The 18,970-nt window shown below is 43.7% G+C and overlaps 1 protein-coding gene across 1 annotated transcript in view; it reads right to left on the bottom strand.

Moving 5' to 3' along the window:
* LOC123757085 (mucin-22-like) overlaps positions 1-17,502 on the bottom strand; it is a 66,548-nt gene extending 49,046 nt beyond the window's left edge. The window contains exons 1-5 of the mRNA XM_069324009.1: positions 17,499-17,502; positions 15,427-17,171; positions 14,259-14,889; positions 11,446-11,574; positions 2,136-2,258 (exon numbers count right to left, since the gene is read on the bottom strand). Of these exons, the coding sequence (XP_069180110.1) occupies positions 2,136-2,258; positions 11,446-11,574; positions 14,259-14,889; positions 15,427-17,171; positions 17,499-17,502 (2,632 nt within the window). The remainder of the gene's footprint in view (positions 1-2,135; positions 2,259-11,445; positions 11,575-14,258; positions 14,890-15,426; positions 17,172-17,498) is intronic.
* Between the last annotated feature and the right edge of the window lie 1,468 nt (positions 17,503-18,970).

The raw sequence follows: 18,970 nt of genomic DNA, 5'->3' as shown, positions 1-18,970 counted from the left end.
CCGTCCACCTCACAACACTTGCACTTACCGTCCACCTCACAACACTTGCACTTACCGTCCACCTCACATCACTTGCACTTACTGTCCACCACACAACACTTGCACTTACCGTCCACCTCACAACACTTGCACTTACCTTTCCTCACACAACACTTGCACTTACCGTCCACCACACAACATTTGCACTTACCGTCGACTACACAACACTTGCACTTACCGTTCACCACACAACACTTGCACTTACCGTCCACCTCACAACACTTGCACTTACCGTCCACCATGTCGGGAAAAAAACGACATCCTGCAATAATCTTAGTTGCAATACGCTGATAAATGCGCTGCTGTTCATGTACTAATCCATTAACCAACACTAACACAAGTTCATTTAGTTACTCGTTCAAAGAAAATGAGATTACAGTGGAATTTTCCCTTAAACATGGGATATTATTGCCATGCCATTAATATATATATATATATATATATATATATATATATATATATATATATATATATATATATATATATATATATATATATATATATATATATATATATATATATATATATATATATATATATATATATATATATAGCCAGAACGCACTTCTCAGCCTACTATTCAAGGCCCAATTTGCCTAATAAGCCAAGTTTTCATGAATTAATTGTTTTTCGACTACCCAACCTACCTAACCTAACCTAACCTAACTTTTTCGGCTACCTAACCTAACCTAACCTATAAAGATAGGTTAGGTTAGGTTAGGGTTGGTTAGGTTCGGTCATATATCTACGTTAATTTTAACTCCAATAAAAAAAAATTGACTTATACATAATGAAATGGGTAGCTTTATCATTTCATAAGAAAAAAATTAGAGAAAATATATTAATTCATGAAAATTTGGTTTATTAGGCAAATCAGGCCTTGGATAGTAGGCTGAAAAGTGCGTTCTGGCTACTAGGTACGACATATATATATATATATATATATATATATATATATATATATATATATATATATATATATATATATATATATATATATATATATTCAATATAAGTCAATTACTTAAAACCTCTAGTCTAGCATTATAAACAATAAAAAATTGTTTTCTGTGACTTAATTAAATCATATAATCAATAAAATCAACGCCTCCCAACCTTCATCCATAAATGAACAGAAAATTGAACCGTTCCTAGTGGCGTCACTGGAGCAAGCAGGGAGGAGGAGGACGCCATTGTGTAACCAGCAAATCTCTTATGAGGAAGCACTCTAGGCAGCCACCATTATTCTCGTAACCCGAGCCATCTCTTCGTTCTTCTGCTGCTACCTCAAAATATCGGGAGTACCTCGTTCCGGTTGTATAAACATATTCTCTATTATTATTGAGCTCTTTAATATAAGTATACCAACCGGTGAGGAGGCGGGCAATCACCAAAATCTCGTGAGCCTCTTACAATCACGTATCAAACATTAATATGCCATATCTCTGAATAGGAAGTTATTTGCAGTAGTTATATTGGATCATTCTGGCAGATCTTCTGTGGCAACCTGAAGAAATTGGCGACTTCTACTTGTTACATCACGTGAGGACGTATCGACGACGCCATAGCCATGAGGCCCATGCTTGGCTGATTGTTCACATGTCCCTCTAATACTCAAATTGAAGTCTTCTAATCAGATAAGACTATCAAACATTGAAACTAACCCCAGTAGTATTAACAATTAGTATACATTTTCTGTCAATCAATAATTTTCGATTAATAGGCTACAATTACATAAAAAATCTAAACTTGTATAGGGATGTGACTTGTGGGAGAATTTTAGTTCATACAGTCCACACAATAAAACATACAGTCCGGTAAGCTATCGTAAGAAATAATAAATAAATCAAATTTACATTATAAATTAGAATTCAATTGATTAATAATTAAAATAAATTAAATAAACTTCCACGAGTCAGAATACCTTACACACCACACAACCCTTGCAGTGACCGTCCACCACACAACAATTAGATTTACCGTCCACCACACAACACCACCTTGGACTTACCGTCCACCACACAACACTTGCACTTACCGTCCATTACACAACACCACCTTGGACTTACCGTCCACCACACAACACTTGCACTTACCTTTCGTCACACAACACTTGCACTTGCGTCCTCTACAGCCGTTCTTCACCGTGGTCTCGCCCGCTGAACACCGCTTCCGGCAGGAACCTCCAAGCTTCTGGCACTTTTTCTTCAGCTTACACTCTGTGGGAGGAGCAGAATGTTCCTTAAATGGTCTTCAGCTTACACTGTGGGAGGAGCAGAATGTTCCTTACATGCTCCAGCCACACCGCCAAGTTGTGATAAGAGAGAAATAAGAAAAGAACCGAACCAGGCATGTGTGAAATATCTCATTAGCATTGCCATCTTTGATTATAGTTCTGAATAAAAGAATCTCTGTTCCGTACTAGAAAATGGTTCTGAATGTCTATAGACTCCGCCCTGAGCATTGATTCTTTAATCTTTCATGAGTTAAACTCGTGTCATATTGTCATGAAGTTTGGTTATGAAACTTATCACAGAACTGAATATTAAAATTTTCAGAAAATAAAATTAATCCTTTTAAAACAAATGTGAATCATAATTAAACAAAGAAAACCTTGGGCAGGATTCATGTAGCAGTTGCGCTAATTCTTTAGGAAACTTATGCTTCTTATCGTCTTTTTTCGTAGTTACGTCCCAACTTAAGAAACCGTTTATGAAGACCGACCTTCTTAAGACCACCACTTAACGTCAGGACACCTCCGGACCCCTCCTTCCGTTACGTAAACCGTACATAAGTCACATTTTCTCGACTACACAACCGGGAACAGAAAATACTTTAGTCGGGGGATCCCGTCCCGCCTGCAATGTGCGCTCTGTGTGTGTATTACACGTATTAAATATGAATTGATGAAAAGGCTAAAGTTAGCATAGCAAGTTATTATTAAATACTTAATAAATCAACATTACTTTTATTCATTTAAACTAAGAGAAGCCGACGCATGCCTGCAGGCAATGTGTTTTTCCATACCTATTCTGTTTACTAATATATATATTTCACCCACAATTAAAGTTATCAATTATATTATAAACTGTAGGCCTAAATATTTAATAATTCATGACAAATTAAATATTGAACACTTAGTCAATGATTTCTAATTAAGAAATTCTTGTATTTAATATTTGCTGCATTCCGATACTGTTAATACTGTTCTTTGAAAATGTTTACCCATATGATGTGCAAAAATTTTAAATACTAAATAATAAAGACTAAATCCTTAACCACCGTGGTGGCTGTCAGGCCACCACCGGGGCCTGACAGCTGAGTGGACAGCGCTTCGGATTCGTAGTCCTGAGGTTCCGGGTTCGATACCCGGTGGAGGCGGAAATAAATGGTCAGAGTTTCTTGCTCTCTGATGCCCCTGTTACCTGGCAGTAAATTGGTATGGGAGTTAGACAGCTGCTACGGGCTGCTTCCTGGGGGGTGTGTAACAAAAAGGAGGCCTGGTCGAGGATCGGGCCGCGGGGACGCTAAGCCCCGAAATCATCTCAAGATAACCATCCATATAGATAAATATATTGGCAAATATACAGGTAAATATGTAAATATTGGTCCACCGTCTAATTAGACCTCACCTAGACCAATATATTGGAGTGCAATCTTAATATGCCATTATACTTTTAGTAATTTATATGAAGCACATTATTATATTCAAAGTAATTAATGTTTTGTCCTACATTTACCAATAACATTTATACCTTCTCAATGTTATAAACATTGTTATAAACATTGTGAAGCCTGAATTACTACTTCAATAAGGATGAAATGCTCGAGTGTCTCAGCCCCGCCCCCAACCCAGTTGCTGGTCGCAAGTGGCGAAGTTCCGGAGCCTCGACCGATCCCGTGCCAGAAAACTTTGACTACGAAAGGGAAACGTTATGTAAGCTCCCCCTGGACAAGGAAGTCGGCCTCCAGGAAGACAGAGAATTCGCACAGGTGCTCTCCCTCTTAAGTCTGTAATGTCTCGTACTCCAAAGCAACTTTTTAAGCTTGTTAACGCGCGTTCCGTGCTGCAGACAACTCAAGCGAAATGGCTGGGAGAGGCTTTCCTTGAGCGTTGGCCTCTGCGAAACATGGGCTGTTGCCCTGGTGGTTCCTTTCGGTCAATGTATGGAATCTACCAAGACTGGCTGACGATGTGTGGTAGTGGGCGTGTCAACCTGCTCCGAGATTCAGTCTCTAGTGAAGATCTCCGCTTTGACCACATGAAATTTTAGCATTACCTCCAGCAATTTCCCGTCCCTTGACCTCTGCTTCCCCGACTCTTATGATGGACGACTTCAACGCTTGTCATGCCGCATGATAACCAGCAGTCATATTGCCCCTCAGTGGCCCAGAGACCCATTTCTCTCCTTATGTCCCTAGGTCTGGAGAGTTGGGGAGATCCTCACATGAGAGCTGCATCAACTCTGGACCTCTGTCTGGCAATAGTATCTTCACATCAGCCTCTGGTTTCCTACATGACCAGTGATCATCTCCAGCTTCTCATCTTTTGTGAAGGGATTTGTCCGGTTCTCAAGAGCATCAGACCCCTTCCAGTATCTGATTTCTTATCAGAGACAGCTTTATAACAAACGCTCAACAAATGTGTAAATATTGCCTTCAAGCTAATGAAAGGACGAAAATCCTCAACAAAATAAAGAGAACCAGGAATAGGGGACAATAGAGAGGCATTAAAGAGAACCAGAAATGTATACACCGAAGTTAGGAGAGAAGCCGAGAGGCAATTTGAAAATGACATTGCTGCAATAATTAAGGACTACCTAAAGCTGTTCTATAGCCATATAAGGAGAAAAATAACAGTGCAAGGCTATATACTCAGATTAGGGAGACAAGGGGGAATTCTCACAGAAAATGATAATGAGGTATGAGAAGAACACAACAAAATATTTAGAGCTAAACCTAAATCAACAAAGGATCTAGTCCACACAGTAGAACCAGTGTAGATACCAAGGTTGTGAGATGAAAGGCCGGAAGAAACAATGGATGACATTGTAGTTACTGTAGATGAGGTAAGAAAAGGTTGGGAGAAACTATATGCGATAAAAGGAATAGAGCAATATCTAATCTCACCATGGCTGCTGAAGGAGGCTGCAGAAATACTTTATCATCCATTATCTAACATTTTTAATAAAATGATTGAGACAGGAAATCTTCCAGAAATCTGGAAAATAGCAGATGTAGTCCCAGTTTTCAAAAAAGGAGATAGAAAGGAGGCTTTACATTACAGACCAGTGCCATTGACATGTATTCTGAACAAAGTGCTTGAAAAAGAAATCATGTAAAATATCGTAGAGCAATTGGAGAAGACCGACTATGTGACAAAATGGCAGCTTGGATTTGAAAGGAAAAATCATGACTGAAAAACTCGACTGAGTTCTATGACAGGGTTATTAAAATAAGACAGGAAAAAAGAAGGCTGGTTAGACTGTAGTTTGCTAGATGGTCAAAAAGCATTTGACACTGTTCCTCATAAAAGACTGGGGTACAAGATGGAGAGGCAGGCTGGGATAACTGGAAAACACGAACTGGGTAAGGGAGTACCTGGAGGACAGAAAACAAAGAGTCATAATCCGAGAGTAGGCTTCAAGCTGGTTGAATATAACAAGTAGAGTCCCACAAGGCTTGGTCCTGGGACAACTGCTGTTACTAATTTATGTGAGCGACCTACCCGAGGGAGTGAGCTCAGACATGTCAGTGTTTGCAGACGACACAAGGTTGATGAGTAATGTAAAAACAGGATGACTACAGGAAGTTACAGAAGGACCTAGATAAAATTCCAGGAGTGGTCAAACAAATGGTTGCTGGAATTCAATCTAACAATTGTAAAGTAATGAAGATGGGAAACGGAGAGAGGAGACCAAAGACATCGATTCCATAAGATTTGGCATTAACATAAAATATGCTCATAGTTTTTATATTGCCTTTATACGATCTGTTGTTGATTATTATGCCTTGCATCTTCTTAATTTTTCTCCTAAACAATTACAAGGCCTAGATATATCGCAGAATGATGCCATGCGCATCATCCTTGGTTGTCCTAGAACTGTCAGAATTGTTAACATGAGTAAGGAACTAAAATTACTTTTCATTTACGAAAGAATAGTTCTACTTAGTACTATGTTTTGCGCCATAACTTTGAAAAATAATGGTCTCCCCAGCTCTATTCAAATTAAATTGAGATCCATTCTAAAAAAATTTGACTGTTCCCTCAATCCGCCGCAAAAAGCTCCTTACAGTGTGTGGCTCAGTTATTGTGCTTATAATCTTCTGAAACTGAATGTCTCTTAATCCTGATAAAAATGTTCCCTATATTCCCCCTTGGAAAGATGTGCAGGTCTCTTTGCATTATTCCCCCCATCAGTGTAAAACAAATGTATAGCACTGAAACTATGAGATGTATAACAGAAGCTATTGACAGTCATCTTCAAAATCTCAAACCGACTGAATCCTATGCCTTTACTGATGGCTCTGTGCAGTTAGGCACTGGTAGAACAGGTTGTGCATGTGCAGTATATAAAGGGAATGAAATGATCATGTCTAGTACACAGAGACTGAGCGTCTGGGCAAGCACGACACAGACTGAGCTATTGGGTATTCATCTAGCAACTGTGTACCTTAAATTTTCTGTGACTCTAAAAGTGCTCTGCAGTCCTTAAATAACCCATCACACTGTATGTCGGAAGTAGCTTGTAATATTAAATGGAATGTAATTTTTGTCAATTATATTAACTATTGTATAAAATTTGTGTGGATCCCATTTCATGTTGGAGTTGGAAAACATGACTTTGTAGATAGATTGGCCAATGAGGCTTGCAGGAAAGAAAACATTGATTATGACTTTGGACTATCTAATGCAATTATAAGAAACATACAAATTAAAGAAATTAATTCAGATTTAGAAGAACTAAGAAATGTCCAGAGACTTGAAAGCTGCAGTATTAAAAGTTATGACAAGTTTTGTAATAATAGGTATTTGTATGGTCAGCACAGTAACCGGACCAGGCAATGTGATGTAGTCATTGCACGAATTCGCCTTGGCTATAGACACATCTGGCAAGTTAGTGAGGCTGAGCCACTACCAGAATACTCAGATTGTAAACTCTGTGATAAACCTTTAATACATTCACTAGAACACTATATTGTTGAATGTGAAACTGTAAAAGACTTTAGACCTTCTGACCTCTTGTACCACCAACTGTGTAACTATTTCACTGACTCAGGTGTTCTGGACGACATCCTAACAATTTATCCAAAATTTGCTTGTCCATTTTAAAGAATGAAGAACAATTGTATTTATATTACTTCTAAGCTGCATCACTTATGAACCCATCCCTGCCCTTGTGTGGCAGTGCGCAATAGAAAGTTGTTTTCACATATTCATACATTAAAACATTGATTGTAACCATGATATACATGTGCTTCAGCCTACAGTTTAGACCTATTGTCTTATGTATGACCCTCTGTCCTGCGTGACAGTGAATACCAGCATTATCCTCACTTTAATTAATAAGAATTAATTGAAATCCTCAGATTAGGCAAAATTGTCATTAATTTTGTCAATAAAGATGTTAATAATAATAAATATACCATAAGGGAAAGACAACTACAGAAATCAGAAAAAGAAAGTTTTGAGAGGGGAAGTAGTTTTAACACTCACCCCAGAGGAACAGATAAACAGGATAACATCAGAAGCAAATGGAACGCTGGCAAATATAAGAACATTATTTAGAAACCTAAATCAGGACTCCTTCAAGGCAAGATGCACAACATTTCTTAAACCAATACCGGAATATGCAGCACCGGCTTGGAATCCGCACCTTTTGAAGCATAAAGCCAAAATTTAAACGATACAAAAGTTTGCAATAAAATTGGTGATGAGAGAGTTAAGCTACAAGAATAGGCTAATGGAACTAAATCTCACATCCTTAGAGGATAGAAGGAACATTGAGGATATGACCACAGCATACAAAATAATGAGGGGAAGAGATGAGGGTGGACAAGGATAGCCTCCTCATACTGAGAGAAAGTAGGACAAGAGAACACAGGGGGAAGCTGGAAACGCAAATGAGCCGAAGGAATGTAAGGAAATACTCATACTCTGTACAGGTAGTCAACAAGTGGAATGCGCTGAAAGAAGCTGTGGAAGCCACCTCCATGCAAAGTTTTAAGGACATATTCGACAAAAAATTTAAACGTTAACATAGTTAAGGCATAAAGACCTAAACCTCACTCCCGCGTAGACGCTGTTAGGTGAGCTCAGTTACACTTACCTCCACCACCCGCCACACAACACTTACCTTCACCACCCGCCACACAACACCTACATCCACCACTCGCTACACAACACTTACCTCCACCACCCGCCACACAACACTTACCTCCACCACCCGCCACACAACACTTACCTTCACCACCCGCCACACAACACCTACATCCACCACCCGCCACACAACACTTACCTCCACCACCCGCCACACAATACTTACCTTCACCACCCGCCACACAACACCTACATCCACCACTCGCTACACAACACTTACCTCCACCACCCGCCACACAACACTTGCACTTCCTGATTACTCGTCTGCCTCTCCCTCAACTCTTCGTTGTCTTGACGCTCTGCACCATACTGGGTTACGCTTCAGCTGTGGTGCCTTCCGTTCGACTCCTACCTTTAGCATGTATGATGAAACTGGCGTCCTATCTCTACAGGATCGCCGTCATCGCTACCTTGCGCGGTCCCTACAACATCCTCACACTCGCTTATGTCGCACTTTGACCGTTACCCCTCCTGTGGTCCCTGTTTCCTTTCACCACCTTCCCCTTTCTGTACGGTTGTCTCGCTTGCAAGATTCTCTCTCGGTTCTTGTTACCAATATTTCTCCTCGTGTCGTTCCATCCTTGTCGCCCATGGAGGGTCCCTCTTCCTAACTTTTGTAAAACCTTGACCCACGTGACTAAAGTTTTTACATATCTACAGTTTTGAAACGCCTTTTCCTTGCTCACTTAACTTCACATTCCCATTCAATTTCTAATCACTTGGGATGGATGGTAGAGCGACGGTCTAGCCTTCAAGCAGTTCGGCGTTCAGTCCCCGACCGTCCAAGTGATTGGGCACCATTCCTTCCCCCCATCCCATTCCAAGCCTCATTGTTACGGTTATCTTCTACATAGCATTAGATTCTGCCTGTTCCTTACCACCAACGTATCTGCATGCTCCAACATCAAGATTCAACAACAACATTACGGGCCAAAATGCACCTCCTTCCCCCTCCACATTTCCGTACCCGAGACACCTGCACCTGCTGTCTCGCCGGATAACCAGACACCAGCAGCTAATTACCTCTCTCGCTCGTTTAACTGCCGGCTTCTTGTCTCCAACTCCAGTATTCACGCTGAATATGACGTCACAGCCCGTATAAGAAGCCCTGCCAGCGTCCAGAGCGTCGGACTACTCCTCAAGTGTTCATTGCTACCGCAACTACTCTCGCCTCCGGGTGATAGTAGACGCACACAGCATTTTTGTATAAAGTATTACCTGCACTTTTGTTATGAACGTAAATTTCACATGTGTATATTTCTCTTTTGATTGTGTTTAAGCCAAGTGGATAACGGGTTTTGTTTTCATTAATTGTTACTTGTCAGTTTGTGTAAAATTAATTTTTTTATATTAAATGTTTAAAGTTTTTATTCTCTTGTTTTTACCCGCAGTTTTCACACGGTAAAAGTATCAAACATTTTTTTTTACTTTGTTCTCTGTTTTCTTTTTTATTAATGTACGATTGGCACAACGCCTGCCAGGATAGTTACTGCTCTATTTCAGATTCTCCTCACATTGTCCTGATCCCTTCCAAGTGCTATATAGTCATAATGGCTTGGCGCTTTTCCCCTGATAGTTCTCTTCCCTTCCCGCTCCATCTCCGTCTTCACCGATGGGTCTAAGACTGCCGATGGTGTGGGCTACGGCGGTATACTTTCTGACCTCGCCTTTATGTGTCGCCTGCCCCTGGAGACTAGCATTGTCACAGTAAAACTTTATGCAATTTTGTATGCTCTTCAACTGCTTTCTCGCTGTCACTCTTCCTTTGTCGTTGTCGGTGACTCTTGCAGTGCATTCATGGCTCTGGAGTCCTGGTTAAACCTTGATGACGAGCGGACGTCAGGACACCTCCGCCTGATCATGTTCCGTTTCACGATTTTGATACTGCCGTTTGGCATTTCTTTTCAACGGTCCGGATTGTTATGGTCCGCACATATTGCCTTGGGTCACAGGATAGTTGATAAATTTTGAACGTTTTCTGGTTGGTTCTCCTGATGGGGTGGCGGCGTCCGACGTCGGCTTGGCCGAGAGGTACCGGGGGGGGGGGCACTGGACGACATATTGCGCTTTCGTTGTGGGGCCGAGTTTTTGATTTTGTTACCCAGTGTTCTCTGTGTGGGGCGGGGCAGGTGCTTGTCATCCTGAGGGACTCCTGGGGGCTCCGCAATCATATGCCCGTCTGTGTTTATTGGCCGTAAGGCATGGTAGTTTCCGCTGATAAGCAACATTCATTTCACCATTAGGCTTCGCGTATCCTTCACGGGTACGCCGGGGCGCATCCGATCCCACGATCGTCGTTGCCCCTAAATCAACAACAACAGCTCATGACTTTGGAGTACTTTAATCCAGTCCATCCTGTGGTAGTCGATTCAATATTGGCTGTTTTTTTTATCTCCAGGAGGTTTAAGACAGTGGAGTTTTACTGGGTTCTCAGCCATATTGGTGTGTCCTTAAATGAGCATGCGGACGCTGCCTCTAGGGAAACTGTCCGCTCTTGTTCCATCTCCCGTAAAGGTATTCCTTATTCCGACTTTTACCCAGGTATTTATTCCTCCATCCTTGCCCATGAGCAGGGTCGTTGTCTTCTGTTACTGGCAACAAACTGAGTGCTCTTAAGAGTAGTGTCCTCATGGCCTTCCTCCTATCACCGTAACCGGCGGTGGGAAACGGCTCTGGCGAAACTACGTTTTGGCCATACACACTTAACTCATGGGCACTTAATAGAGCGCTGTCCTGCTCCTTATTGTCCATACTGCATTGTCCCGCTTATGGTCGTGCATATCCTTGTTGAATGTCCTGACTTCCAGGATGTTCGTGCGTCTTGCTTTCCGACCGTCCCTCGCGGTCAGTTGTCCCTGGAGAGAATTCTTGGTGAATCGGATATCTATGATATCGTTCGCCCTATGCGCCTTTGTTCTCGTTCTCTCCACCTACACAACACTTACCTCCATCACCCACCACACAACACTTACCTCCACCACCCACCACACAACACTTACCTCCACCACCCGCCACACAACACTTACCTCCACCACTTGCCACACAACACTTGCACTTCCGTCCTTTACAGCCAGTCGTATACACTCTCTCACCCACCGAACACAACGTCTTGCAAGACCCTCCACGGTTCTTGCACTTGCTCTTGGTTTTACAATCTGTTAATGAAGGACAGTTTTACAATATATAATATCATGTGTGTATAAAGGTAGGCCTCGACGAGTCGGGTAATGGAGCCACCTTCCCCATAGTCACTTCGGGAGACCAGACACTACTCTCAGTGGTCCTGGTGCCTCTTGCACTTGCTCTTGCTTTTGCAACCTGTTGATGAAGGACAGTTTTACGACATACAATATCATGTGTGTATGAAAACATTTCCCACTGATGGCAGTAAGACTTGCAAGGCAAACTATCACTTGGCAGCACAGTTGCTGGTACACAATAAATGAAGGATATTACTATTTTCTGACCATCTATTGGAATAAGATGGTCAGAAAATGATCTAAGACATACATAAGTGACCAGAGCAGCGGCTCACGTCCTGGAGCACTAGTGGAGAGAAACACCTCACTGGTCATGACGTCTCTCAGAGAGTTCCAGAATTCGCGATCTTCATGTTCGTGTAACACTGATGTAACACCACTGGTGTAGCACCCCTGGTGTAACACCCCTGGTGTAACACCCCTGGTGTAACACCCCTGGTGTAACACCCCTGGTGTAACACCCCTGGTGTAACACCCCTGGTGTAACACCGCTGGTGTAACACCGCTGGTGTAACACCGCTGGTGTAACACCGCTGGTGTAACACCACTGATGTAACACCGCTGGTGTAACACCCCTGGTGTAACACCGCTGGTGTAACACCGCTGGTGTAACACCGCTGGTGTAACACCGCTGGTGTAACACCGCTGGTGTAACACCGCTGGTGTAACACCGCTGGTGTAACACCGCTGGTGTAACACCGCTGGTGTAACAACGCTGGTGTAACACCGCTGGTGTAACACCGCTGGTGTAACACCGCTGGTGTAACACCGCTGGTGTAACACCGCTGGTGTAACACCGCTGGTGTAACACCGCTGGTGTAACACCGCTGGTGTAACACCGCTGGTGTAACACCCCTGGTGTAACACCGCTGGTGTAACACCGCTGGTGTAACAAATCTCAACTAACACTGATTATAACCACCAGTAAAATAACACAACTTCCTAATAACTGTTTTAGCAACACAACAACAATAGTCTGGGTGTCAGCAACACAACAACAACAGTCTGGGTGTCAGCAACACAACAACAATAGTCTGGGTGTCAGCAACACAACAACAATAGTCTGGGTGTCAGCAACACAACAACAACAGTCTGGGTGTCAGCAACACAACAACAATAGTCTGGGTGTCAGCAACACAACAACAATAGTCTGGGTGTCAGCAACACAACAACAACAGTCTGGGTGTCAGCAACACAACAACAATAGTCTGGGTGTCAGCAACACAACAACAACAGTCTGGGTGTCAGCAACACAACAACAACAGTCTGGGTGTCAGCAACACAACAACAACAGTCTGGGTGTCAGCAACACAACAACAATACTCTGGGTGTCAGCAACACAACAACAATAGTCTGGGTGTCAGCAACACAACAACAATAGTCTGGGTGTCAGCAACACAACAACAATAGTCTGGGTGTCAGCAACACAACAACAATAGTCTGGGTGTCAGCAACACAACAACAATAGTCTGGGTGTCAGCAACACAACAACAATAGTCTGGGTGTCAGCAACACAACAACAATAGTCTGGGTGTCAGCAACACAACAACAATAGTCTGGGTGTCAGCAACACAACAACAATAGTCTGGGTGTCAGCAACACAACAACAACAGTCTGGGTGTCAGCAACACAACAACAACAGTCTGGGTGTCAGCAACACAACAACAACAGTCTGGGTGTCAGCAACACAACAACAACAGTCTGGGTGTCAGCAACAACAACAATAGTCTGGGTGTCAGCAACAACAACAATAGTCTGGGTGTCAGCAACACAACAACAATAGTCTGGGTGTCAGCAACACAACAACAACAGTCTGGGTGTCAGCAACACAACAACAATAGTCTGGGTGTCAGCAACACAACAACAACAGTCTGGGTGTCAGCAACACAACAACAATAGTCTGGGTGTCAGCAACACAACAACAACAGTCTGGGTGTCAGCAACACAACAACAATAGTCTGGGTGTCAGCAACACAACAATAATAGTCTGGGTGTCAGCAACACAACAATAGTCTGGGTGTCAGCAACACAACAATAGTCTGGGTGTCAGCAACACAACAACAATAGTCTGGGTGTCAGCAACACAACAATAGTCTGGGTGTCAGCAACACAACAACAATAGTCTGGGTGTCAGCAACAACAACAATAGTCTGGGTGTCAGCAACACAACAACAATAGTCTGGGTGTCAGCAACACAACAACAACAGTCTGGGTGTCAGCAACACAACAACAACAGTCTGGGTGTCAGCAACACAACAATAGTCTGGGTGTCACAATATCACACAAACCAAGCAGACAACACTCACCTAGTTTGCAACACTTGCAAGTCTTACAGGAGCTGCTGGTGTAAGTTTTGTACACGTATGAACACTTCTTCTCTGGACTGACACACTGGCCGCCGTACCTCTTGCACGCCTTCACAGTCTTCTTGCACCGGTCGTCCAGTGCCTGTCCTTCCCCGGAGCCTCCAGTCTTACGGCCTCTGCCCTTCTTACTCTTCCTGGAGGCTCCAGTCTTGTGGCCTCTGCCCTTCTTACTCTTCCTGGAGGCTCCAGTCTTGTGGCCTCTGCCCTTCTTACTCTTCCTGGAGGCTCCAGTCTTGTGGCCTCTGCCCTTCTTACTCTTCCTGGAGGCTCCAGTCTTACGACCTCTGCCCTTCTTACTCTTCCTGGAGGTTCCAGTCTTGTGGCCTCTGTCCTTCTTACCCTTCTTGGAGGCTCCAGTCTTACGGCCTCTGACCTTCTTACTCTTCCTGGAAGCTCCAGTCTTGTGGCCTCTGTCCTTCTTACCCTTCTTGGAGGCTCCAGTCTTACGGCCTCTGCCCTTCTTACTCTTCCTGGAGGCTCCAGTCTTGTGGCCTCTGTCCTTCTTACCCTTCTTGGAGGCTCCAGTCTTACGGCCTCTGCCCTTCTTACTCTTCCTGGAGGCTCCAGTCTTACGGCCTCTGACCTTCTTACTCTTCCTGGAGGCTCCAGTCTTGTGGCCTCTGTCCTTCTTACTCTTCCTGGAGGCTCCAGTCTTGTGGCCTCTGTCCTTCTTACTCTTCCTGGAGGCTCCAGTCTTGTGGCCTCTGTCCTTCTTACCCTTCTTGGAGGCTCCAGTCTTTTGGCCTCTGACCTTCTTACTCTTCCTGGAGGCTCCAGTCTTGTTGCCTCTGTCCTTCTTACCCTTCCTGGAGGCTCCAGTCTTGTGGCCTCTGACCTTCTTACTCTTCCTGGAGGCTCCAGTCTTTTGTCTTCTGTCCTTCTTACTCTTCCTGGAGGCTCCAGTCTTGTGGCCTCTGACCTTCTTACTCTTCCTGGAGGCTCCAGTCTTGTGGCCTCTGCCCTTCTTACTCTTCCTGGAGGCTCCAGTCGTGTGGCCTCTGACCTTCTTACTCTTCCTGGAGGCTCCAGTCTTGTGGCCTCTGCCCTTCTTACTCTTCCTGGAGGCTTCAGTCTTGTGGCCTCTGACCTTCTTACTCTTCCTGGAGGCTCCAGTCTTTTGGTCTCTGACCTTCTTACTCTTCCTGGAGGCTCCAGTCTTGTGGCCTCTGCCCTTCTTACTCTTCCTGGAGGCTTCAGTCTTGTGGCTTCTGACCTTCTTACTCTTCCTGGAGGCTACAGTCTTTTGGCCTCTGACCTTCTTACTCTTCCTGGAGGCTCCAGTCTTGTGGCCTCTGCCCTTCTTACTCTTCCTGGAGGCTTCAGTCTTGTGGCCTCTGACCTTCTTACTCTTCCTGGAGGCTCCAGTCTTTTGGTCTCTGACCTTCTTACTCTTCCTGGAGGCTCCAGTCTTGTGGCTTCTGACCTTCTTACTCTTCCTGGAGGCTCCAATCTTGTGGCCTCTGTCCTTCTTACTCTTCCTGGAGGCTCCAGTCTTGTTGCCTCTGACCTTCTTACTCTTCCTGGAGGCTCCAGTCTTGTGGCCTCTGCCCTTCTTACCCTTCCTGGAGGCTCCAGTCTTTTGGCCTCTGACCTTCTTACTCTTCCTGGAGGCTCCAGTCTTGTTGCCTCTGACCTTCTTACCCTTCCTGGAGGCTCCAGTCTTGTTGCCTCTGACCTTCTTACTCTTCCTGGAGGCTCCAGTCTTGTGGCCTCTGCCCTTCTTACTCTTCCTGGAGGCTCCAATCTTGTGGCCTCTGTCCTTCTTACTCTTCTTGGAGGCTCCAGTCTTGTGTCCTCTGCCCTTCTTACCCTTCCTGGAGGCTCCAGTCTTTTGGCCTCTGATCTTCTTACTCTTCCTGGAGGCTCCAGTCTTGTGGCCTCTGTCCTTCTTACTCTTCCTGGAGGCTCCAGTCTTTTGGCCTCTGACCTTCTTCCTCTTCCTGGAGGCTCCAGTCTTGTGGCCTCTGCCCTTCTTACTCTTCCTGGAGGCTCCAGTCTTGTGGCCTCTGACCTTCTTACTCTTCCTGGAGGCTCCAGTCTTTTGGCCTCTGACCTTCTTACTCTTCCTGGAGGCTCCAGTCTTGTTGCCTCTGACCTTCTTACTCTTCCTGGAGGCTCCAGTCTTGTTGCCTCTGACCTTCTTACTCTTACTCTTATTTGTATTACTCATCTTTTTCTTCTTAGTCAATGTATTTGCTGTAGAATTCCTGTTTCTCATATTTCCGTTAAAAATCCTTTTCTTTATATTGAACGTGCTCTCTTTCGAGTTTGTTTTCATTTTCTTCCTCGAGGATGAACTCATTTTTCTCTCAGGTTTTTGCTTCTCTGTCTTAATTTTCTTGATTTTTCTCATCTTCGGTTCGCCTGTATTTGTTTTCCTCCTGTGTTTATTGTTGTTCTTTCCTCTGTGCTTCTTATTTCCTCCTCCAGCTCTCGTGTTCTTCATCATTTTTATGTAATCCTTTATCTTTCTCTCTCGTTCGGGTTTGCCTATTTCTTCGTCATTTTTCCCTTTTCCTTGCGCTTTATCTATCTCTTTTCCTTTTCGGTTTGTGTTGGCTGTTATTGTCTTGTTTCTTGTGTTATTGTCTGTTCCCTTTCTTTTTTCCCGTTTTCTTCCACTTTTCCAGTTGTCTTTTCCGTTAGAGTTCTTTTCTTTTCCTTGTGGTTTCCGTGTTCTCTTGCTGCCAGGCCCAGTTGGTCCATTGTTCTTGTCGCTGTCTTTATTAAGGTCATTCTTTCCCATTCTCGTAAGGGTCTTCTTGCCTCTTTCTCTTCGTTGTTTTGTTTTTGTCTTTTTGTCGTTTCTTGAGATTTTTGACGTGTTCTGTTCCTTCTCGTTACCTCCATCACGACTCTTGTTGTTGTGTTCCTCTACCATCTGTTTCCTCCTCGTGTTCTCATCTCTCTCTTTACTCTTTATTGCGGCCTTTTCTTCTCTCTTGTTTCTCTTCTTATCACTACTTTTATTCATTAATATTTTCTGGCTGCCATCGTCGCCAGCGGGTCCATTCTTACTCTCTCTCGTTATCCTTCCTGTTCTTGGAGGCTCAGATGACTCCATACCTTTCGGTGGAGGCTCAAGCGATTCCATATCTGTTCTTGGGGGCTCAGACGATTCCACACCTGCGGTATAAACAGGGAAGTGTGTAGTTTACATTTTATACAGAAACGAAACCAAGTACAAAATTGTTCATAAGAGAAAGTAATGATTTTTGTAATAACTGGTTTTTTATAAGCATGATCGTTATTACCTTTTTTATTATTTGTATTTTATTATGAAACATCCGCATACCCAGCCCCCTAGCAACTCAGTATTGTGGTACACACCCATGCCCAGACACCTAGCAACTCAGTATTGTGGTACACACCCATGCCCAGTCACCTAGCAAGTCAGTATTGTGGTACACACCCATACCCAGTCACCTAGCAAGTCAGTATTGTGGTACATACCCATGCCTAGCCCCCTAGCAAGTCAATATTATGGTACACAGCCATGCCCAGCCCGCCTAGCAAGTCAGTAGTGTGGTAAACACCCATGCTCAGTCACCTAACAACTCAGTATTATGGTACACACACATACCTAGCCCCCTAGCAAGTCAGTATTGTGGAACACATCTGTCACGGAGAAAGACAAAACGGGAGAGCCTCGTCGAGCTCCACCGGTGACACTCCGTTACTGCTCTCTTTACAGTATCCTTGTTGTTGGCTCTGTACTCACTTTCCTTTGTGATGAAGTCGGCGCTTAACCCCTGAGTACACCAGTACTAAAACCCAGGGCCCTCGCAGCTCTCCTGGGAACTCGCTAGGCTACTTTCTACCCCCAGAGAGCGGGAGGCAGAGTGGCAGGTGTCTCCCGCATACACCTGGCTTTTCAGCTATTCTTGTGGTTATTGGGGTTCTCAACTGCGCCCAGTGCGGAAGAAATTACCTCAATACTCCCTTATAGACCTGTTGAGCATGAGTCTACGTTCCCGGATTTCATTTAATCTTTATTTCTGTACTTAAGTGGCTAGTACCCTACTGTCCGGCTAACACACACACACAAACACACACACACATACACACACACACGCACGCACGCACGCACACACACACACACACACACACACACACACACACACACACACACACACACACACACACACACACACACACACACACACACACACACACACACACATACACACACACACACACACTTTGGAAAAAATAATTAAAACTAAATGGGTAGAATACTTTGAGAAAACCGATATAATATCAGACAGTATGGTTTTCGATCTGGAAGATCCTGTGTAACGAACTTACTCAGTTTTTATAATCGAGCCACATAAATTTTACAGGAAAGAGATGGTTGGGTTGACTGCATCTATCTGGAACTAAAAAAGGCTTTCGACAGAGTTCCCCATAAGAGGTTGTTCTGGAAACTGGAACATATTGAGAGGTGACAGGTAAGCTTCTAACATGGATGAAAAATTTCCTGACAGAAAAATGAGGGCCGTAATCAGAGGCAAGGTATCGGATTGGAGGAATGTCACGAGTGGAGTACCACAGGGTTCAGTTCTTGCACTGGTAACGTTCATTGTCTACATAAACGACCTACCAGTGGGGATACAGAATTCAAATTACATGAACAACGGAATGGACGGAATACAAATTATATGAACATGTTTGCTGATGATGTTAAGATAATAGGGAAAATAAGAAACTTTGATGATTGTCATGCTCTTCAAGAAGACCTGGACAAAATAAGTATATGGAGTAACGCTCGGCAAATGGAATTTAATGTGAATAAATGCCATGTTATGGAATGTGGAATTGAAGAACATAGACCTCACACAACCTATAAATTATGTGAGAAATCTTTAAAGAATCCTGACAAAGAAAGGGATCTAGGGGGTGGTTCTAGATAGAAAACTGCTTGC

The sequence above is a fragment of the Procambarus clarkii genome, chromosome 13 (assembly GCF_040958095.1).
Source record: "Procambarus clarkii isolate CNS0578487 chromosome 13, FALCON_Pclarkii_2.0, whole genome shotgun sequence".
Lineage (NCBI taxonomy): Eukaryota > Metazoa > Arthropoda > Malacostraca > Decapoda > Cambaridae > Procambarus > Procambarus clarkii.
Note: the sequence above shows the minus strand (reverse complement) of the source record. Positions and strands in the feature narration are given on the sequence as shown.